At 46.1% G+C, this 23216-nt stretch overlaps 1 protein-coding gene across 1 annotated transcript in view; it reads right to left on the bottom strand.

Moving 5' to 3' along the window:
* Positions 1-23216, bottom strand: part of TADA1 (transcriptional adaptor 1) — an 81363-nt gene that overhangs the window by 3427 nt on the left and 54720 nt on the right. The window contains exon 7 of the mRNA XM_029618228.1: positions 14957-15119. Coding sequence (XP_029474088.1) covers positions 14957-15119 — 163 coding nt within the window. The remainder of the gene's footprint in view (positions 1-14956; positions 15120-23216) is intronic.

The raw sequence follows: 23216 nt of genomic DNA on the forward strand, positions 1-23216 counted from the left end.
CCTTCTCTGTACCTTCTTCAGTGCAACTATACCTTTTTTGAGCTGTGGCGACCAGAACTGCACACAGTACTCTAGATGTGGTCTCATCATGGAGTGATAGAGGCATTACGGTATTCTCAGTTTTATTTGCCATTCCCTTCCTAATAATTCGTAACATTCTGCTTGCTTTTTTTTTTTTTTTTTTTTACCGCTGCAGCACAACGTATGATGCCCAGATCTTTTTCCTGGGTGGTAACTCCTACTATGGAACCTAACCGTGTAACTACGGCATGAGTTATCTTTCATCTTGCACTTGTCCACATTAAATTTCATCTGCCATTTGGTAGCCCAATCTTCCAGTCTCACAAGGTCTTCCTGCAATTTATCACAATCTGCATGTGATTTAACTACTCTGAATTATTTTGTATCATCTGCAAATATGATCACCTTGTCATATCCTTTTCCAGACCATTTATATTGAAAAGCACCAGTCAAGTACAGATCCCTGAGGCACTCCACTGTTTACACTGTGAAAAAAGCGACCATTTAATCCTACTCTGTTTCCTGTCTTTTAACCAGTTTGCAATCCAAGAGAGGACATTGCCTTCTATCCTTTGACATTTTATTTCTCTTAGAAGCCTCTCATATGGGACTTTATCAAACACCTTCTGAAAATCCAAATACACTACATCTACTGGTTCACCTTTATCCATGATATTAACCCCCTTCAAAAAATATTAAGATTTGTGAGGCAAGACTTCCCTTCCGTAAATCCATGCTGGCTGTGTTCCATTAAAACATGTCTTTCTAAAGGTTCTGTGATTTTGTTTTTTAGAATAGTTTCCACTATTTTTCTCGGCACTGAAGTCAGGCTTATCAGTCTATAGTTTCCCAGAGTGCGCCCGAAGCCCTTTTTAAATAATCGGGGTTACACTGGCCACCTTCCAGTCTTCAGGTACAATGGATGATTTTAATGATAGGTTACAAATTAATTGTAGTAGGTCTGAAATTTCATTTTTTAGTTCTTTCAGAACCTTGGGATGTATACCATACGATCCAGGAGATTTACTACACTTTAGTTTGTCAATCTGGCCTACCACATCTTCCAGGTTCACTGTGATTTGGTTCAGTTTATCTGAATTGTCGCCCTTGAAAACTGTCTCTGGAACGGTTTTCTCCACAACATCCTCTTCATTAAACACAGAAGCAAAGAATCCGTTTAGCCTTTCCATGATGGTCTTTATCTTCCTTAAGTTCCCCTTTAACCCCTATATCCAACTGACTCCCTCGCAGGCTGTTTCGGATATATTTTTAAAAATTTTTATTATGTGTTTTTTGCCTCTACGGCCAACTTCTTTTCAAATTCTCTCTTAGCCTGTCTTATCAATGAATTATATTTAAACTTGCCAATGCTTATGCTTTATCTTATTTTCTTCTGATGGATCCTTCTTCCAATTTTTGAATGAAGATCTTTAGGATAAAATGGCCTCTTTCACCTCACATTTTAACCATGCCAGCAATCTTTGGCCTTCCTTCCACCTTTCTTAATGCAGGGAATACATCTGGACAGCACTTCTAAGATAGTTTTTTTTTTTGTTTTTTTAAACAACGTTCACAACTTTGCAAACAACCTTTTTAGCTGCACCTTTCAGTTTTGTTTTTGTTTTGTTTTGTTTTTTTAACTTTCTCATTTTATCAAAGTTTTCCTTTTCAAAGTTTAGTGCTAGAGCCATGGATTTACTTACTGTCTCCCTTTCAGTCATTAATTCAAATTTGATCATATTATGATTGCTATTGCCAAGCCATCCCACCACAGTTACCTCTCTCACCAAATCCTGCACTCTACTGAGAATTAGATCTAAAATTGCTCCCTCTAGTCAGTTCCTGAACCAATTGCTCCAAAAAATTGTCATTTATTCCATCCAGGAACTTTATCTCTCTAGCATGTCCAGATGTTACATTTACCCAGTCAATATTGGGGTAATTGAAATCCCCCATTATTACTGCACTACCAATTTGATTAGCTTCTCTAATTTCTCTTAGTATTTCATGGTCAGTGTCTTCATTTTGACCAGGTGGACGGTAGTACACACTATCGCTATACTCTTCCCCAACATGCAAGGGATTTCTACTCAAAGATCCAATTGCATGTTTAGTCTCATGCAGGATCTTTATCCTATTGGACTCTATGCTATCCTGGACATAAAGCGCCATCCCGCCTCCAAGTTGCTCCTCTCTATCATTGCGGTATAATTTGTACCCAGGTACAGCACTGTCCCATTGGTTACCCTCCTTCCACCATGTCACTGAGATGCCAATTCACTGCTATAGACTAACTCTTCCATCTTACTGAGACTTCTGGCATTAACATACAGACATTTCAAAGTGTGTGCGTGGGGGGGTGGGAGTGGGGGGTTTGTATTAATATTCTGCTTTTCAGTTAACAGGGATAATTTGGAATCTTTTAGTTCAGGTAATTCTTTACTTAAAAAGGTTGCCCAGTTCCTTACAAAACTGAATCCCTCTTTCCTGCACCATCGTCTCATCCACGTATTGAGACTCCGGAGCTCTGCCTGCCTCTGGGGATCTGCTCATCGAATAGACAGCATTTCAGAGAATGCTACTTGGAGGTTCTGATTTCAGCTTTCTTTTTAAAATCCTAAGTTTGGCTTCCAGAAACTCCCTCCCACATTTTCCAATGTTGTTGGTGCCCACATGTACCATGACAGCTAGCTCCTCCCCAGCACTGACTAAAGTCATTTCTAGGTAACACACGAGGTCTGCCACTTTCGCATCAGGCAGTCCTCTCGTCCACCAGTTAATTCAGCTACCCACATTTCTAAGAATCAAATTACCAACTATGATGACTGACCTAACCCTTCCCTCCTAGGCAGTAGCCCTAGGAGACTCATCCCCGGTGCATCACCTGGAGAGCAGGTCCTTGCTACAGGATCACTTCCTGCTACACCAGGGTGATGCTCGCCGACCAGGAGACCTTCCTGATCCAAGGCAGCACCAGGGCTACCAGACTGGAGTTGGGACTTGGTTACTATGTCCCTGAAGGTCTTATTTATATACCTGTCTACCTCAGCTCCTCCAGGTCTGCCATGCTAGTCTCCAGAGGTCATTCATTCTCTGACAACCAGGAGTTCTTTGCACTGGGAAACTGGGTAGTAAGCTAAGGCTCTCTTACATTTCAAGGAAAGAAGGGTTCTCTCACCTTCATGTGCATGTGACCTTGGAAAGAACATGGCAACATGATGGCTTGATTTATATGAAAAGTTGACACCACTTTTGGTGGGAACTTTGGGTAGTGTGAGGCATTGCCCCTATATTCCCTCTTAAATTGGTGCAGGACCAAGCTAGGTGGAACAGTGGGCCAAACTAAAAGAAGCAATTACAAAGGCAACAAATCTATATGTTAGAAAAGTAAACAAAAGTAAGAGAAATAAGAACCGATCTGGTTCTCAAAGGAGGGAGCTGATAAAAGCAAAAAGAACAGCATTCAAGAAATATAAAGGATCCCAAAAAGAGGAAGAGGGAAGAATATCTGGTGAAACTGAGGAAGACAAAGAAAGAAATCAAGAAAGCAAAAGGTCAGGAGGAAGGAAAGATTGCCAAAGAGGTAAAGTGAGGTGGTAAAACATTTTTCAGATATCAGAGAAAGGTCCAAAGTGGTATAGTGAAATTAAAAGGTGACAAAGATCAATGTGTGGAGAGAGATGAAGAAATGGCCGAAATATTAAACAAATACTTCAGTTTGGAATTCACTGAAGACAACCCTGGAGAAGGACAATCTCTAGTTAACAAGATTGTGGATGGGGGTAGAGTAGACGATATTCCGTTTACAGACGAGAATGTATGGGAAGAGCTAGGAAAACTGAAAGTGGACAAGGACATGCCACCAGATGAGAGAGTTCAGAGAGAGCTCAGAGATGTGCTGGCAGGTCTGCTGAAGGACATGTTCAATAGATCCCTGGAAATGGGAATGGTGCCGCAAGATTGGAGAAGAGCAGTGGTGGTCCCACTTCACAAGACTGGGAGCAGAGAGGAGACTGGAAACTACAGGTTGGTTAGCCTCACTTCGGTGGTGGGAAAATTAATGGAGACTATGCTGAAGGAAAGGATAGTGAGCTATCTACAATCTGTTGGGTTGCTCAACCCGAGGCAGCATGGATTCACCAGGGGAAGGGTCCTGTCAGACAAATCTGATTAATTTTTTTGATTGGGTGACTAGAAAATTGGATTAGGGAAGAGCGCTAGATGTGATCTACTTGGATTTTCGTAAAGCTTTTGATACAGTCCCACATAGGAGACTCGTGAACAAAATGAGAAGCTTGGAAATGGGTGCCAAGGTAGTAGAGTGGATTGCAAACTGGTTGACTGACAGGAGAATAGAGAAATTACTTACCTGATAATTTCATTTTCCTTAGTGTAGACAGATGGACTCAGGACCAATGGGTTTAGTGTGCTCCTGATTGGAGACTGAGTCAGATTTCAATCTGACATCAGCACTACATATACCTGTGCAGGAAGCTCTGCTCTTCAGTATTTTCCTCGAAAAGCAATTGTGGATATATGTGTGTTTGAATAACTTGATTAACTTGAACTAGTTGATGTGAATTGTAGCTAGAGACCACTAGTGCACTCAACCTAGAAACGCCGACACCCATAATTACGGGTGTCTTAACTAGGGGTAAAGCGTGGCTTACCCGTGCTTGTCTTGCTCTCAGGGATTGTCACCCGAGGTTTCCGTATTCTGAGGCAGCCGTGGGCTGGATACTGAGTCCATCTGTCTACACTAAGGAAAACAAAATTATCAGGGAAGTAATTTCTCCATTTCCTAGCATGTAGCAGATGGACTCAGGACCAATGGGATATACAAAAGCTACTCCCGAACCGGGTGGGAGGCTGCCCATGGCCCACTTAGAACTACCCTTGCAAATGCTATGTCCTCCTGGGTCTGAACATCCAGGCGCTACAACCTCGTGAAGGTGTGAATGGAGGACCATGTCGCCGCCGGACAGATCTCGGCAGCTGACAGCATCTTGGTTTCTGCCCAGGACACTGACTGGGCTCTGGTGGAATGGGCCTTCACTTGTAAGAGGTGGAGGCTTCCCTGCCCCTATGTAGGCCGCCTTGATTACTTCCTTGATCCAGCGGGCTATGGTTGCCCACGAGGCTGCTTCCCTTTGTTTCTTACCGCTGTGAAGGATGAATAGGTGGTCCGTCTTTCGTACGGATTCCGACCTTTCCAGGTATCGGACTAGTAGTCTGCCGACGTTAAGATGGCGAAAAAGGTGAGAGTCTTCAGTCCTTATGCTCGTCTGGAGATGGCAGCGAGATGGTTTGGTTTAGATGGAAATGAGAAACCACCTTTGGAAGGAAGGAAGGGACAGTGCATAGCTGTATGGATCCCGACAGGTTCCCGACAGGATAGTGGTTGAAATTCGGAGATGCGACGGGCTGAACATATTGCCACTAGGAATGCAGTCTTCAAGGTTAGAAGTCATAGAGACAGCCCACGGGTAGGTCTGAAAGAAGCTCCCGCTAGGAAGTCCAGTACTAGATTGAGGTTCTATAGGGGTACCGGCCAATTTAGTGGTGGTCTGATTTGTTTGACACCTCTCAGTAAGCGGGAGACGTCTGGGTGTGAAGATAAGCTGATGCCGTCCACTTCGGCTCTGAAGCAAGCCAACGCAGCCACCTGAACCTTGATGGAGTTGAGAGACAACCCCTTCTGTAAGCCGTCCTGCAGAAATTCCAGGATCATGGGGATTTTGACTGTCTGCGGAAGTATTTGTGGTCTTCACACCAGGCTTCGAATATTCTCCATATTCGTATGTAGTTTAGAGACGTGGAAAACTTGCGTGCTCGGAGCAAAGTGTCAATCACTGTCCCCGAGAATCTGCTCTTCTTCAGGCGCGTCCTCTCAATGGCCAGACCATAAGAGAGAATAGAGTTGGATCTTCGTGGAGGATCGGTCCTTGCTGGAGCAGATCCCTGTGTGGAGGTAGAGACAGATGGCTCCCCTCCAGAAGTCTTTGCATGTCTGCGTACCACGGTCTTCTTGGCCAATTCGGGGCCACTAGAAGCACTAGCCCCTGTGATGTTCTATCTTTCGGATGATCCCTCCCAGTAGCGGCCATGGTGGAAAGGCATACAGCAGGTCTTCCCGTGGCCAGGTCTGAACAAGGGCGTCGATCCCCTGGGATTGTGGGTCTCGTCTGTGGCTGAAGCTGGGAACTTGGGCATTGGACTGGGTTGCCAGAAGATCCATGGCTGGAGTGCCCCAGAGGTTTATTATCAACTGGAATGCTGTGGTCAACAGCCTCCATTCCCCTGGGTCTAGACTTTCTCTGCTGAGGTAATCCGCAGTGACATTGTCTTTTCCCGCGATGTGGGTGGCTGAGATCCCTTGTAGGTTTGCTTCCGCCCATGCCATTAGGGGGTCTACTTCCAGGGACACCTGTGGCTTCTGGTTCCTCCCTGAAAGTTGATGTAGGCCACTGTTGTGGCGTTGTCAGACATGAGTGACAGATTCTCCTCGGAGTCTGTGACTGAATCGCAAGCAGACCAGTCTGACTGCTTGGGCTTCCAGTCGGTTGATGTTCCATCCAGACTCTTCCTTGTTCCATTGCCCCATGGCCATCAGTTCCTGGCAGTGGGCTCCCCACCCTTGTAGGCTCGCATCTGTGGTGAGCAAGACCCAGGTCGGTGGGGATAGCCTTACTCAGGTGGTCTTCTTGTAGCCACCATAGGAGCTGGATCCATACCTCCGCCGGTAACTGGAGGCGAACGGTGTAGTCCTGGGATATCGGGTTCCATCGGGACAGTAGGGAACGTTGTAGTGGTCGCATGTGAGCCCTTGCCCATGGGACAACTTCTATGGTCGATGTCATGAGGCTGAGGACTTGGAGGTAGTCCCATACCGTGGGGCGGGCGCCGTTCAACAGTTTTCTCAACTGGTCCATCAGTTTCCTTCTCCTTGAAGGGGGAAGAACGACCTTATCTTGTTTGGTGTCGAACCAGACTCCCAGGTATTCTAGTGATTGGGAGGGCTGCAGGCAGCTCTTGGTTGTGTTGACGACCCACCCGATATTCTGCAGTAGATTCTTGACTCTGGTGGTCGCCTGATGGCTTTCTTCTGGAGATTTTTCCCTGATCAGCCAATCGTCCAGGTACGGATGTACGAGGATACCTTCGTTCCTCAGTGTCGCTGCCACCACCACCATGATTTTGGTGAATGTCCAAGAGGCAGTAGCTAGTCCGAAGGGTAGCGCCCAGAACTGGTAGTGGTAGTCTATGATCGCGAAGCTTAGAAAGTGCTGGTGGTCGTGATGGACCGGGATGTGCAGATAGGCTTCTGACAGGTCCAGGGAGATCAGAAATTATCCTGGCTGTACTGCCCTTATGACCGAACGTAGGGTTTTCCATGCAGAAGTGTGGACAGACAATCATCAACAAGGACTGAACTTCACAATCTGGGTAAACAAAGAAGCATGGGGGTAGCTTGCTTATTACGGCGGTTACTATCCTAAAGCAATTAAGCCTGATACATCACTTTGAATACATATACAGCACTGCTCTTTGCTTCAACGGTAGGGGGAAATGTGGAAAACAGGTTTTACATTCAGACAACATCCAACAACGCATTGATCTGTGCAGTCTGGGTAACCAAGCATCGGGGTAACTTGCTTGATGCGGCGGTTACTACCCTTAACCATTAAGCCTTATGCTCACCTTTGATGCAACTCCAACATACTCTCTCTGCATCAATGACAGGGGATGGCAGGAAATTTGAAAAACAGTTACCAACAAGGGCCCTGAACTTGCTGGTAGATGAAACAGGTAAGTATGAGAAAATGTGTGGGAGCTTGCTGGGCAGACTGGATGGGCCGATTGGTCTTTTTCTGCCATCATTTCTATGTTTCTAGGTATGTTTCTATGTTACCCTCAAGTAGCGGTTGACAGATTTGAGGTCCAGGATGGGCCGGAACGTTCCCTCTTTCTTGGGGACGATAAAATAGATGGACTAGTGTCCAGAATTTTGTTGGTGCATGGGCACCGATGTTATAGCCTCTAGGGAGAGCAATTTTGTCAGTGTGGTTTCCACTGCCGTCCTCTTGGAAGGGGAGTGGCAAGGGGATTGCACACATCTGTCTGGAGGGATGCTGTGGAAGTCCAGATAGTATCCTTCTCGAATGATGTTTAGGACCCACTTGTCCGACGTTATCACGACCCATTTTTGGTAAAATAGGGCAAGCCTGCCCCCTATGGCTTCTTCCTGTGGATGGGTCTGTTGATTCTCATTGTGGGGTGTGGCTGGGGCCTGGACCTGAGCCGGCTCCCCTCTTGTTGTGTTTGTTCCAAAAGGACTGGCCCCTGCCTGCGGGGTGAGGTGCTTGGTACGTATTCTTATATGGTCTAAAGCGCTGTGATCCTCTGCCCTTGGATGTTCGGGAAGAGGGGCGTCGGCCAACTTCTCCAGTTCGCTTCCAAACAGGAGCGCTCCTTTAAAGGGCATTCTTGTGAGTTTCGTCTTGGAGGTCGCGTTGGCTGACCAGCTTCGGAGCCAGAGTTGTCTTCTGGCTGCCACAATGGATGAGACGCCCTTGGCTGAGGTGCACACCAGGTCGGATGTCGCATCCCTGAGGAAGGATATCGCTGGTTCTGATGTTTTGACGGGTGTGGTAGCATTCCTGTTAAGTGATAAGCAGGCACAGCAGGCAGCGATCTGTAGTGACATAGCTGCTGCATCAAATGACTGTTTAAGGATGGATTCCAGATGTCTGTCCTGGACATCCTTGAGTGCCGTTCCTCCTTCGACTGGAATGGTAGTGCGCTTCGTGACAGCGCAGACCATGGTGTCCACACTTTGGGGAACACCAGGATTTCTTTGGTTGCGGCTTCCAGTGGATATAGGGCTTCTAGGCCCGTCCTCCTTTTAAACTGGCCTCTGGAGCATTCCACTCCAAGTCGATCAGTTGTTGTACGGCCTGCAGCAATGGGAAATGGCGTGAGGCCTGACTGAGTCCGACCAGCAGAGGGTTTGTCTTTGGCTCCGCTGTGGTACTTGTGCCTGGAATGGCCAGCTCCTTCAGGCTCAGAGACACGAGGTCTGGTAACTAGTCTCTGGAGAAGAAACGCATCATGGTTCAGTATGGTTCCGTTCCTGGAGGGATTTCTCCTTCATCCAGGGAGTCTGGTTCTTCCTCAGAGGTGTCCGTGTCCCTTAAGAGGAGGCTTTTGTCTGGAGGGGGCATGTCTCGGGGAGGCCGAGAGGGGCCTGGAAGATTTTGGTCTTCTGGTGGAGGCTGTGGCTGTGTCACCGGATGTGCCTGGACAAAAGTTTGCAGCCCTTTGAAGAATTCTACCCAGGAAAAGGTTCCTGGGTCCATATTGAAGATAGCAGCATTCCCCGAGAGGCCCAACTGAGTAGGGGCCGAGCCGGGGATAAAGAGGTCCGGAATACTATCATTGGTGGAGCCGGATTCCTCTACTGGTCGGGGGGGGGGGGGGGGGGGGGCGGGGGGGCCTTGTCCTGGTTCCCCCAGAGCCTCTTCGCACTGCAGGCACAGGGCAGAAGCCACTTCATGTTGTGCCGCTCTCAGGTGGCAGGCAGGGCAGAGCGCTTGTCCCTTGGCTTTCTTGGCCAGTGGTGCCATGATTTCAGCGCGTGGAGTCTATCAAAACTCGTCTGTGCGCCTATATGCACGCAACGGGAGGCTTAGATATGCGCTCCGGGTGAGTCAAAGATGTGCATGCAGGCTGCTATTTGCGCCCAGGAGAGATGCGCGCCCCGCTGTGTCCAACCGGCTTAATTTGTGCGCCCGGTGCTGTTGAGCGTGCCGCTGTGCGCCCAAGTAGTGTATGTGCCCGGCTTGCCACTGTGCGGACTGCTCAATTGTGCGAACAATACAACGATCCACGCAGGCAAGATGGCAGCCCCCCTGGGGGGGGGGGGGGGTCTCCACGAGGGAGGACCCTCGTACCGAATCGGGGTCTAGCCCGGACGGGGTTGTTCAACCCGATGGGACAGACACCGGAGGGCGATCTGTGCGGCTATCCGAGCCTCGGAGACCGGAGACTAAGGAAAGTTTTCTACCTTACCTTGTGTCTCGGTGCTTCCTAGTTTCGTGCCGGGTGGTCTCCGGCTGCAGGGGGAGAGGGAAATACCTTCACTGTCATGCTCGGTATTTCACCCGCTGCCTCTCAGCCACTCCCATTCCTGGGGGCTAAGTCCACGCCGGGAACCAGCTACCGGACAGAGGCTTACCTCTGAGGGATCTCAGAAATCACCTCAGGAATTCTCGACTGGGGGAGGGACCCTTAGGTATCACCGCAGGAGAATGGGGCTCGTCTTGTAGAGGTAAGATTTTGGAATTTTCTTTCTTTGGTTTGGATTTCCTATCGCTGTGCAAGCGTGTGTAGTCCCAAACTGCTAAGGACACGGAAAAATACTGAAGAGCAGACTTCCTGCACGGGTATATGTAGTGCTGACGTCAGATTGAAATCTGACTCTGTCTGCAACTGGTATCAGGAGCACACTATACCCATTGGTCTGAGTCCATCTGCTACACGCTAGGAAAGGTAAAGTTTGTCTATTTGTGGATGATACTAAGATACGTTTGAAGGAGTAGAGAATGAAAAGTGATTTAAGAAAACTTGAAGAGTGGTTGAAGATTTGGCAGCTGGGATTCAATGCCAAGAAGTGCAGAGTCATGCATCTGGGGTGCGGCAATCCAAAAGAGCTTTATGTGATGGGCGGTGAAAGTCTAATGCAGATGGACTGGGAGAGAGATCTTGGTGTGATAGTGTCTGATGATCTGAAGATGGTGAAGCAATGTGACAAGGCGATAGCTAAAGCCAGAAGAATGCTGGGCTACATAGAGAGAGGAATAACCAGTAACAAAAAAAAATGAGGTGATAATGGCTTTGTGCAGGTCCTTGGTGAGGCCTCACCTGGAGTAATGTGTTCAGTACTGGTGCCCCTATCTCAAAAATGATAAAGTCAGTATAGAGGTGGTCTAAAGTAGAGCAACCAAAATGGTGAGGGGTCAGCATTGGAAGACTTATGAGGAGAGGCTGAAGGATCTGAATATGTACACCCTGGAAGAAAGGAGGTGCAGGGAGATATAATACAGACTTTCAGATTTCTGAAACTTTTTCCATTGGAAGGAATCAATAGAACCAGAACTCCAAGAACAACTCAGAACCAATGTCAAGAAATATTTCTTCACGGAGAGGGTGGTGAATGCCTGGAATGCCCTTCCTGAAGAGGTGGTGAAGACAAAAAGAGTCAAGGAATTCAAAGGGGCATGGGATAAACACTGTGGATCCCTAAAGGCTAGAGGCTGGAAGTAAAGGAAAGAGTGCATGGGGGTAACTGGGGGTAACCTGCTGGTATGACAGTTGCTACCCTTTAACAATTAAGCTTTAATACTGTTAATGCAACTCCATCATTGCTTTCTGCTTCAATGGCAGTGAGAAAATGGGAATTGGATTCAGACAGCAACCAGCAATGGCCCCAACATTTATGGTTTGGGGAACAAATAAACATGGGGGAAACTAGCTGATGCGGCACTTACTACCCTTAATCACTAACAGGCCTATCCTGTAAAGTGCGGCCGGGTTTACCCTGCTCCTAAGCCGCTTTTAACTCACGTTCCGGCCGCGTTAGCCCTTCCTGCGATCCCGAATCCCCTTTAACCTACTCCTACCGCGTCCTAAATTCCCCGGGTAACCCCTTCCGCCCGCGGCATGTATATTGCATGCAAACGAGCGAATTAGCTCGATATTGCATGCAAACGAGCCAATTAGCTATTCCCCTAGCATCCCGTAACCCGCGCCCCGACTAACGCTACCTTTCCCTGCCGTTTTGTCGCGCGTTTAACCTGCAAACTTACCGCCTACCCTGACCCAGGCGGTAGAGGCATGGGTAAGGGTAGGTGGTAAGCTTTCCCCCAGCCCCCGCTCACCTGCCCCGGCCGCGATCATGGGTGCCGGTCTCCGTGGCAGCCCCAGTCCTCTCCCCTGCTCCCGAAGCCAAAACCCCCCCCCCCCCCCCCCCGAAAAAAACATTGCAGCCCCCTCCGATGTCCGGACTGGGGCTGCCACGGAGACTGCAACGGCGAAGCAACGGCAAAGCGACTTTTCAGTGTCCCCCCTCCTCTCGGAGCAGGGCGAGAAAAGCCGCCTTGCTCCGGGAGGAGGGGGGGACACCGACAGCGGCGAAGCTTTCCCCCAGCCCGGACACCGGCGAAGCCAGAAGACAGCGGCGGCGAAAGGACTGTCAGTGTCCCCCCTCCTCTCGGAGCAGGGCGGAAAAGCCGCCTTGCTCCGGGAGGAGGGGGGGGGACACTGACAGCGGCGATGCTTTCCCCCAGCAAAACTTACTGTTTTGCAGCCATGAGCAGGAACGCGAAGGTCTGGCTCCGATAGGTCCTCCCACAAGATGGCCGCCTGCACGGGGAAAGAGTACAATTGGCCGCTGAAGACGTGACGTCACGACCGCGGCCAATTATACTCTTTCCCCGTGCAGGCGGCCATTTTGTGGGAGGAGCTTTCGGAGCCAGACCTTCGCGTTCCTGCTCATGGCTGCATAACAGTAAGTTTTGCCGGTGTCCGGGCAGGGGGAAAGCATCGTCGCTGTCAGTGTCCCCCCTCCTCCCGGAGCAAGGCGGCTTTTCGCGCCCTGCTCCGGGAGGAGGGAAGAGTGAAGCGGCGAAGCGACTTACTTTTTGCTTTTGTTTTTTTCGCTTCCTGGTATATGTCATTTCAAATGACATTTGAAATGACAGATACCAGCGTGGCGTGAAGCCTTAGGCCCGCGCACCCAGGATCCTGTATAGGCGCTCTATCCAGTATCCTGGGTTGCGCGGACCTAAGGCTTTTCGGACGCGGCCTACATTTACATGTAATTAGGCTTCAGGATCGAGCGGTAGGTGAGCTGCACTGTGCGGGCGGTAACCGCGGGTGCCGTAGGCACTAACGCAGCTCTTCCTACCGCTCGGTACTGGATAGGCCTGTAAGCCTGATACTTTTGATGCAACTCCAACATTGCTCTCTGCTTTCACAGCAAAAGTTAAGGGAAATTGGATTCAAAACAGTATCAGAGGGCCATGACCTTTACGGTCTGGTAAACTAATAAGCAAGGGGGTAACCTGCCAGTGCAGCAGATACTGGCATAAGCTTGCTTGGCAGACTGGGTGGATCATTTGGTCCTTTTCTGCCGTCATTTCTATGTAATTCCTCTTGTAAGAGAAAGCGAGCTCTGTGGGCGGGGCCCAGCAGGGGAGGAATAAGAGCTGGGACCTAGGTGGGGATAGGCAGGCCAGGCCCAGGTTTCCAGATCCTGCAGAATATTTCTGTCCAAACACAGAGCTGTAACTAAGCTGTATGAGTACTGAGGAAAGTGGTACTGAACTGTGAGTAATTGGAGTACACTGTTCTGAAGATAAAGGCAGTCTACTAATGTGTGTGTGTTAAAGTGGCAAATAAAGATAAAGTGTTTTAAGAAAGGCTGGAGTCAGTCCAGTTTGTGTCAAGGACTCACCGCTCGTTCTCACATATGGTGTCTCATGCATAGGATTTTTTCTCTAAACCTACTACAGAGGAAAACCCAGCCTCCAAAGAAGATTGTGTAGGTGTGGCCTGCCAGAAGCAGTTTGCAGAAGATAGAGGGAATTGTCTGTTTGAAATGCATAAATTTGTGAAGAGGACCTATGATTCTAAAATGAAGTACAGAACACAGGTGGCCTGTGGCTCTAAAACAAAGTACAGAGCATAGGAGTGCACAGAGCATGGTGGCTTGTGAAAGGGTGTGGCTCAGAAGCTGCACTGAAGAAAAAAGTTTTGGCACTTTATCACACAGCATTAGCTAGCAAATACAATTGTGTTTTTATTGTATAAATCGTTTGTATAAAATTAATAAACATATATAAAATTGTCATCTTTTTGCAATAATCTTTTTGATTTTGTATAGTGTTCCAGTTGTTTCTATTTTATATACACACACACAAACACACACACATGACAAGAAAGGGAATACAAATTATATGAAAGATAAACAAGGTTTGGCAAGATATTTGAAATTACTTTTGCAGTGTTGCTGTGACATTTTAAGCAAATATGCTGCTCTTAGTGCTGATACTCAAACTCAAGACTGTCCAAAATGAGGACATGTATTGTAACAGAGCCATTTTTGTTATCTTGGACTACTGTTACACGGTGTATTTCTGGTGTATAAGGGAAGACATGGTCCCAAAAAGCAATACGGAAGTCTATCCAATGTAGCAGAAAAGCCAAAAAACCAAAGCGAGGAAGGATGTCAAAGTAAGTGGATTTTATTGATCATATATTGTCAGACTCTGGCCGAGTTTCGCCCATAAACAAGGACTGTTTCATGGGCTATGTTTTGAATGTAGCCAGTAATCCTTTATCAGGAGAATGGTGCCAAACTCTTCTCTATTGTGGTCTACGGAGGATGTAATTAAACTTAGCAGCGCTTTCAGAAGTTTGCTGTGTTCCAAATAGAGGTTTAAACATATACTGGCACACAGAGTTCCATGCACCAGAAACGCAGCTAGTGTACAGCCGTTAGATTCCTTAATTGAGTGTTTTCCCTGAATAGCGTCTTGATTTGCTTAATGGTGCCGAAGAACCTGAAGCAGCCCTTGTTTATGGGTGAAATTCAGCCAGAGTCGGACAATATATGATCATTAAAATCCACTTACTTTGACATCCTTCCTCTCTTTGTTTTTTTGGCTTAAGGGAAGACATGGAAAGGTAAAAAAAAGTTCTGTGATAAGTTGTCTGCGGTCTATCACACCAGAAAACAAGCAGTATGAAACAGATGCTCTGACTTAAAAATTATTGTGCAAAACAAGGAGAAATACTGGGCGGTATTCTTAGATGCTGGTAACCAAACATCTCTGTACTGACTAAAGCCAGACTAAACCATGCTGAACCCTACCTGCAGGGCATCCAGGAGGTGGTACATGTTGACTGGAGGCAGGCTAGCAGATGTGGTCTCCCCTGAACAGGCTAACAGCAGAGCCGCCTGCTGCTCTGTCTCATCAGGATGCAGCTGAGATGCAGGGCTCTGACCTGCCGAAAGAGCGCCACAGGCTGAGGAACTAAATGGAAAGAGAAGAAGTAGTCATCCCTGACACAGAATATAAAGACAGGTAGCCCAGAGGTTAGAGTAATGGGTTCCTGTCCCATTTCTCCCTCTTTCTCAGGTACCTACTTAGAAAGGGTCTCGTTGTACCTGTATGTAATTTGTTGCAAAGTGCCCTGGATCTGGGTGCTATATAAATGCCTAAATAATAAATTACCTATGTTCAAAGCTAGGAAGAAAACAGTAAATGAATTCAAAAGGGCATGGGTTAGACATTGCAGAACCCTAATTGCTAGAGGTCAGACATGAAGAAAGGGGTGCATGGGGGTAACCTGTACAGAACAGCAGCTACTACCCTTAACAGAAGGCATAGAGGTACCTGCACAGAATGTCAGTTACCACCATGGGCAACTTGCTGGGCAAAATGGATGGACCATTTGGTCTATCTGCTGTCATTACTTTGTTAACATCAGTCATCCAACAGTGATCTACATCGTACAGCAATAACAGGATCTCATACTTTACTATTTAGCAATTCAGATGCATGCATGCGTGCAGCCATCTCTGGAGTAGGTGGTTAGGCAGCATACTTTTGGCACCTAAACTGCATAAAATCTTTGACCGGAAAGTGAGAAGAAGGAACTATGTTATTTCTCAATAGACGGAGGAAAGCTGACAAGCTCAGTCAGGAGAGACTCTCCCAGGACTTCTCCACCAATGAGCTGCTGTTCCCAGTCCAGTGCCTACATCACTGACCTCGCAATAGCAAGTAGCAACCCTGCTGCCAGGTTCACTAGAGACTATCTGATTTAAGCCTCCCCCCCACGGTGTGCAGCATGGAGAAACACTGTCAGAGAAGTTTATATTTACTGTGAGAAAAAAGTAAGTAAACAACATACTCCTACAGATTTTTTAAAATACTGAAAAAAAAAAAATCTTCCTAATATTTCTGAATGGTACAGCACATCTTTTCTGCTGAAAGAACATTCTAAGAGGCAGCAGACCATCTGGCTCCAGTTCCTGCAGGTCAGTAAGCCAGACTGTTGAGATTTATATTTACCTCAGTCTGGTAGGATACATATTAAAAATAAATGTGCTTCCTAGATCTATCTATTTATTTGAGTTCCTACCAGTACCCAACAGAATCTTTTTTTTTTTTTTTTTAATTATTTATTTATGATTTTCAATTTTACATTTTAAATCCTTCCATATAAAGTTGCATTACATAATATCACATATTATTAAATCAAATCATACAATCTTAAGTGTATAATATATATAAAGAAAATATTTATCTTTTATATAATTTCTCTAGTTATTTACCAAAACTGCAAACTGTATAATAAGGATTTACAAATTACCCTCAAAATAAGAATATCACTCTGGGAGGCATAACCATATATATATAACCAGGAGCACTAAAGAAAAACCTTTTCAGAGACAGGCTTAACATAATTTCTCACAGTGATATACAAATTGGACCTTCAACTCTAGACATTGGGAGAAGAGGTTGCTGGCCTACGGGCTTCAATAAACTGCTTTAGCTGTTCGACTTGGAAAAACACGAAAGTTTCATCTCCTTTCTTTAATAGACATTTACATGGATACCGCAGTGAAAACACATATCCCAAAGATATAACATCTTGTCTATATGATAAAAACTCTTTTCTGCGGCATTGGGTAATCGGGGCCATATCAGGATATAGCCTAATTTCCTGATCACAGAAATTCACCGGAAAATTCCTAAAATAATTTCTCATTACATTCAAAACATCTTGTGTGGTAATAAACGATACTAGAAGGACTTTCCTGTCGATTATTTCTACATTTGAGGATTCTAAAAACCCAGTCAAATCTTGTGGTATTTCAACATTATTCTCATTTCTAGCAGTTGCCCTATTTGTTAAAAATCTACAGAAATTTATAGAGGGAATATTTTGTTCAGAAAATCCTAGGCAAACCGTTAGAAATTTCTTTAAAGTAATATAAGGCATTTCCCCCATAATATGGGGAAAGTTTAGAATTCTCACATTTAATTTTCTGAGTCCATTTTCTAGTAACTCCAAGCGCCTTGAAGATGTTAACTGTTCTTTTATAATAACAGAGTTAACTTTGGCATTTGTTTGAAGCTTATTCTCAATTTCCGTTATCTTATTAGTAAAAACAATTCCTTGTTCTTGGATCCCCAATATTTTCTGTTGCACTCGGATGACGTCTCCGGGGTGCCAGAGCTGGAGGGAGAGAGCTCCGGAACAGCGGAGGGAGGAAATCCGGCATGGATGCAAACGGGCCCCGAGGAAGGTGGAGTGGGGTCTGGAGCACCGAGAGAGCCCCCAGAGGTGGAAGGGGTGGCTCGAGAAGCCGGAGTTAACATCATCCTCCCGGCCACTGGTGGTGAGTCTGCGTCGGGAACATCGAGGCCGGGGGCTGTGACACTCGAGGCTCTATGGGACCTGGTTGCAGGTCAGGGACTCTCGTTAACCAGATTGGAAAAGAAAGTTGACTCCCTCAACTATAACATGCCCCAACAGAATCTTTAAAGAACTGAATAGCATTATTTCTATGGAGCAAGTCGTTCCACTCTCCTAAAGATAGAAAGACTCGTATCATCTGTAATTTGCAATTTTATTACTGGGCTGGAGGGCTGTCTTGGATGAAAATGTTAGACCAAGTGACCCTGCTTTGCTCTTAGTGAAGCAGGTTTGTAGAACTGGATCCATTATTTCCCATACAATGCATATTTGGTGGCTGGAAAGGGGTACACTGAAATATCACCTGTCTCGCATCTAATATGCAAGCCAGCTATAACTACAAGTTTTTTTCTCTCCCTGCCTATGTAGCTGGGAGGAGAGAGCGCTATATTTTGTGTGGCAAGTATGGTTGGATGAAAATGTTAACAACTTTGAGCAATTGGTTTCCCAATGGATACCCATGCCCATTATCTGCAGCTTTGTGATTTTCTGGTTAGTAAAAAAGATAAAACAGTTGGGTAAGCTAGGAGACAGATTACAATTGTGTGGGCAATATTTGACCAGAAAACGTTTAACAGAACTATTGCTCTAACCCAGTGATTTTCAACCAGTGTGCCGCGGTACACTAGTGTGCCGCGACACATGGTCGGGTGTGTCGCGGGGAAAGTTCCCCAAACTATAGTGCCCCCTGTGCAGGGCCGGCGGAAGCACTAGGTGAACTAGGCGGTCGCCTAGGCTAGGGCGCCAGCTTCCCGGGGGCGGCACTGCCCCGGTAAAATTAAGAGAGCCGCGCTTTCAAGCATGTGAGTCCTTTGCTGTCAGCCCGGGCGGAACGCAGCAGGACAGCTGGAGTCAGCGGCACCGGGCGTGCTCTCTTCTTCCCGCCCCCCCCCCCCCCCGCGGTCCGGAAGAGGAAGTGGAGAGCATCGGGTGCCTGCGCGGGAAGAAGAGACCACGCTAGTGTGGTCTCTTCTTCCGCGCAGGCACCCGATGCTCTCCACTTCCTCTTCCGGGGGGGAGGAGAAGAGAGCACGCCGGGCACGACTGGAGTCAGCCGGGTGCCTGCGCGGGAGTCATCGGGTGCCTGCGCGGGAGTCTTCCCGCGCAGGCACCCGATGCTCTCCACTTCCTCTTCCGGGCCGCGGGAAGAAGAGAGCACGCCGGTGCCTGCGCGGGAAGAAGAGGCCACGCTAGTGTCCGACGGGAAGAAGACTGCAGCGCGGCTCGGAGGAAAATGGAGTTTCAACCGCAGCCGATGGGACTCCGCCTCCGCGAGGGCTGAAAATGAAGAGGTTAGCGTTGGGAGGAGGCTGCTGCTGCTGCTAGTTCCCAGGGTGGGGGAGAGAGATAGTGAATGAACGAGCAAGCATGTGTGTTTGAGATCCTGTGTGTGTGAGTGAGAGATTGCATGTATGTGAATGATTGAGAGCCTGTGTATGTGAAAGAGAGTATGTCTGTGATTGAGAGCCTGCCTGTGAGAGAGAGAGCATGAATGTAAGTTTACCATTGGGAACCTGTATGTGTAAGTTTGTGTGAAAGAGTATGTGTGTATGATTGAGATCCTTTGTGTGTGAGAGAAATCATGTGTATGTATGATTAAGAGCCTGTGTGTATAAGTAAGAGAGAGATCATGTGTGTCTGTGTCTGATTGACAGCTGGTTTAGGTGATGGAGCATGTGAGTATGTGATTGAGAGCCTGTGTGTAAATGAGAGAAAGAGAGGACATGTTTGTAAGCATGTGAATGAGAGTCTGTGTGTGAGAGAAAAAGACAGCATGTATTTATGTGATTGAAAGCCTGTGTGTGTGTGTAAGCGTGAAAAGATAGACAGCATGTGTGTAAATGTGTAATTAAGAGCCTATATGAGAGAGAAAAAACATGTATATATGTGAGTACTGAGAGCATGTGTGTATAGGTGTGTCATTGAGAGCCAGTGTGAGAGAGAGCGCTGGTATGTGACTGAGAGAGGAGAAAGTTCCAAGCAAACCACCCCACCTCCTGCTAATTCAGAACAATCTCAGGACACCTGGATATCAAATGTTCCGGTATGCAGAGCAAAAAAAATTTTGTATCCTTATTATTTTTCATTACTGGGTCTTTGTGTCTGCTATTTTTAAATATTTTGTTGGTATCTGGAAATGTTTTATATGAGTTTTTAATTATTGGATATTCCACTCATCAGCTGTTTCGAAATATGTTCTTTTTGTTAGTACAGTTTTACTGCTGATGATTTTATATTTCTTGATTTGTTTTATAAGGATGGGTGATGTTTCTTTTTTCCTTTGTTACACTGCATACAGAGACTCTGGCTTGTTGCAGTTTCCAATTCAGTTTTTTCTGCATGCTTCTTGTTATGCGTTTTGGTCTCTTTATTCTATGTTAGGTGAGGGACAGCACGTGATTCAGGTGAGGTTTTCTGCTGGCGTGTTGTTTCTGTGTAGGACTCTATAGCAGCCTGACTTGGTCCGTTTTCCTAATAGGAGATGTATTGGTGTCTTAAGGCCTGGTGTAATATTTTCAGAGACTTATTGTACTTTAAAAGTGTGATCTTACATAAATGCACACATTTACTTGTATTTAGTTTTAAACATATTGTATGGCTCTCATGGAATTACATTTTAAAATATGTGGCGTTTATGGCTCTCTCAGCCAAAAAGGTTCCTGACCCCTGGTATAGAGCTTAGCCACTACTGCTGCTTCTGGTGTGTACTACAGCCTGCATGAAAGAAGAGTAAGAGAGCTGCTGGAGGGGGTAAGTAAAGATGGCTTTTTAAGTTCATTTTTCTTGATTGACTGCCATTTTAATTATTTAATATTATGTGATGTGTCTGCTTTTTTTGTTTGAGCAACAAGTATAGCTTTGGTTTATGTTTATTTTATATATTTTTATTTATTTATTTATAAAAGAGTTTCTATACCGTCAATAAGACAAATCATCTCAATGGTTTACATGGCATAAAAATGTCAAATAAGTGTTCTGTTATAAATACAGACTTCGTTATTTTCATTAATGCACAATGTAAGTTAATTGTGTGTGGAGGCGGGGGGGGGGGGGGGCGGCGTAGCTGACGTTTCGCCTAGGGCGCCTAATACCCTTGCACCGGCCCTGCCCCTGTGTTTTGTTCCCCTACGATGCGCAGTCACGCTTCCTACAGTGTAGGAGCCGTGTACAATAACACATGCGCGAGCTTTGAACGCTCGCGTGACTTAATGACATCACCGAGCTGGTACTTGTACTCTGGCCTCATGACCATAGTATTTCTCATTGTACCCCTTTATATTGCAGTATATGCTTGGCAGAGGTCCTTTAAGTGTGGCAGATAATGTAATACTCTTCTATTTTAGTGTGTGGCTGTGCACACTATCTCAGCAGTGATGGAGAAGTATTTGAGAATGGAAAAGGCAAATGCCGAACAGGACCCTGGACACAATTCTGACCTAGATGAAGGCCCTAGTATGAGAGGTCGACAAAAGAAAAAAGACAAGACGGTGAGCTCAAGGCAATACAGTGAAAGCTATCTTTCATTTGGATTTACTTTCACTGGGGATGCGACAGCACCAACACCACTGTGCTTGGTGTGTGGTGAGAAGCTATCCAATAGCGCCATGGTGCCAAGCAAGCTTAAACGCCATCTCCAAACGAAACACTCTTCCGTTCAAAACAAGCCGATGGAGTATTTTGTACGCTTACGTACAAACAATGAGAAAGAAGCAACTTTTTTGAGAAAAAGCACACAGGTAAATGAGAGAGCCCTCAAAGCTAGCTACCTTGTTGCTGAACTCATAGCTAAATCAAAAAAGTCTCACACTGTGGCAGAAACATTAATACTACCAGCTTGTAAAGCTATTGTAAATGAGATGCTTGGCCCTGACGCAGCCAAAGAGATAGCTAAAGTGCCTCTCTCTGATAACACAATTTCCAGACGGATTGATGACATGTCTGCTGACATTGAAACAGTTGTTTTGGAAAAGGTGCGCATCAGTAAGAAATTTGCCTTGCAACTTGATGAGTCGACGGATATCAGTGGACATTGTCAGCTGTTGGCCAATGTGCGTTTTGTGGATGGAGAAGCCATTAGAGAAAACTTCCTATTTTGCAAGGCACTGCCAGAAAAATCAACAGGAGAGGTAATATTCCAGGTCACATCGGAATATCTTGATAAAAGTGGGCTTACATGGGAAAACTGCACAGGTGTCTGCACTGATGGAGCCGCAGCCATGGTCGGGCGCATCAAAGGCTTTGTAAGTAGGGTTAAAGAAAGAAACCCAGATGTTCTTGTTACCCACTGTTTCTTGCACCGTGAGGCCCTCGTTGCAAAGACCTTACCAGCAGATCTAGTTCCTGTGTTGGATGATGTTGTGCGCATAGTGAACTTTGTGAAGATGCGACCTTTGCGATGTCGCTTATTTGCGTCTTTGTGTACAGAAATGGAAGCGGAACATAAAATCTTATTGCTCCACACGGAGGTCCGGTGGCTGTCACGCGGCAAAGTGCTGGCCCGTGTGTATGAGTTGCGAGAGGAACTTAAAATATTTCTGACAAACGAGAGGTCCGATTTTTCAAAGCTGCTTGCAAGTGATGAGTGGTGTACAAAGCTGGCATACCTGGCTGATATATTTCAATATCTGAATGAACTGAACACACGGATGCAAGGCCGAAATGAAAACCTGCTTACAAGCACTGATAAAATGAACGGATTCCGTTTAAAGGTGCAGCTCTGGCAACAACATGTTCAGGGTGGCAACCTTCAGATGTTCCCGCTCACCGAGAAACTGCATGATGGCAACACTGCTGCAATGTGCGAGGTGATTGGCAGACATTTGAAAACTCTTGAGGAGAAATTGTCGTTTTATTTCTCTTCAGCCTTCACAGAATGCCTTGACTGGGTTAGGGACCCATACAGTTCATTATCCGTTGCTGGAAAGGACATGACTTTAAAGGAGCAAGAGGAACTCATTGAACTGAAGCAAGATCGCGGTTTAAAGCTAAACTTTGCTGATCTTCCTTTAGACAGTTTTTGGTTATCTGTTGCCAAGGAGTTCCCCATTCTGGCCAACAAAGCTATTTTGACATTGATCCCATTTTCAACCACATATCTATGTGAGCTGGGCTTCTCAAGCTTGACTGCCATAAAAACTAAAAACAGGGAGAGACTGAGAACTGTTGAGGAAGAGCTTCGTGTGTGTCTTTCCACCATTCCTGCCAGGATATCCCTTTTGTGTTCATCGAAACAGGCCCAGGTTTCACACTGAATGAGTATAGATACATTTAGAATCTATATTTTTAAACATATGTATAATATGTACTGTTTTAGTGTCATTTTGTGCCATTTTGGTTGGTGGTGTGCCCCGGGATTTTTTAAGTGTAAAAAGTGTGCCGCGGCTCAAAAAAGGTTGAAAATCACTGCTCTAACCTATAGACAGTTGCTGGATGGTTTTGGCAATATGGTACAAAGTCCTTGGTATCTCAGTGGAACAAGAAGCTCTCAGTTCAATTATAGAAAGATTGGGATATTTTAATGGAATGATGCACATAAGATTTCGCTATGCACTCAGATTTAAGATTCTTCCTTCTTCACTTGGTTTCATAAGTTTAACTACACTGAAGTCCTCTGTGCTGGAAAGAATGTGGGTTAAGCGGCA

Source organism: Rhinatrema bivittatum, chromosome 10 (assembly GCF_901001135.1).
Source record: "Rhinatrema bivittatum chromosome 10, aRhiBiv1.1, whole genome shotgun sequence".
Lineage (NCBI taxonomy): Eukaryota > Metazoa > Chordata > Amphibia > Gymnophiona > Rhinatrematidae > Rhinatrema > Rhinatrema bivittatum.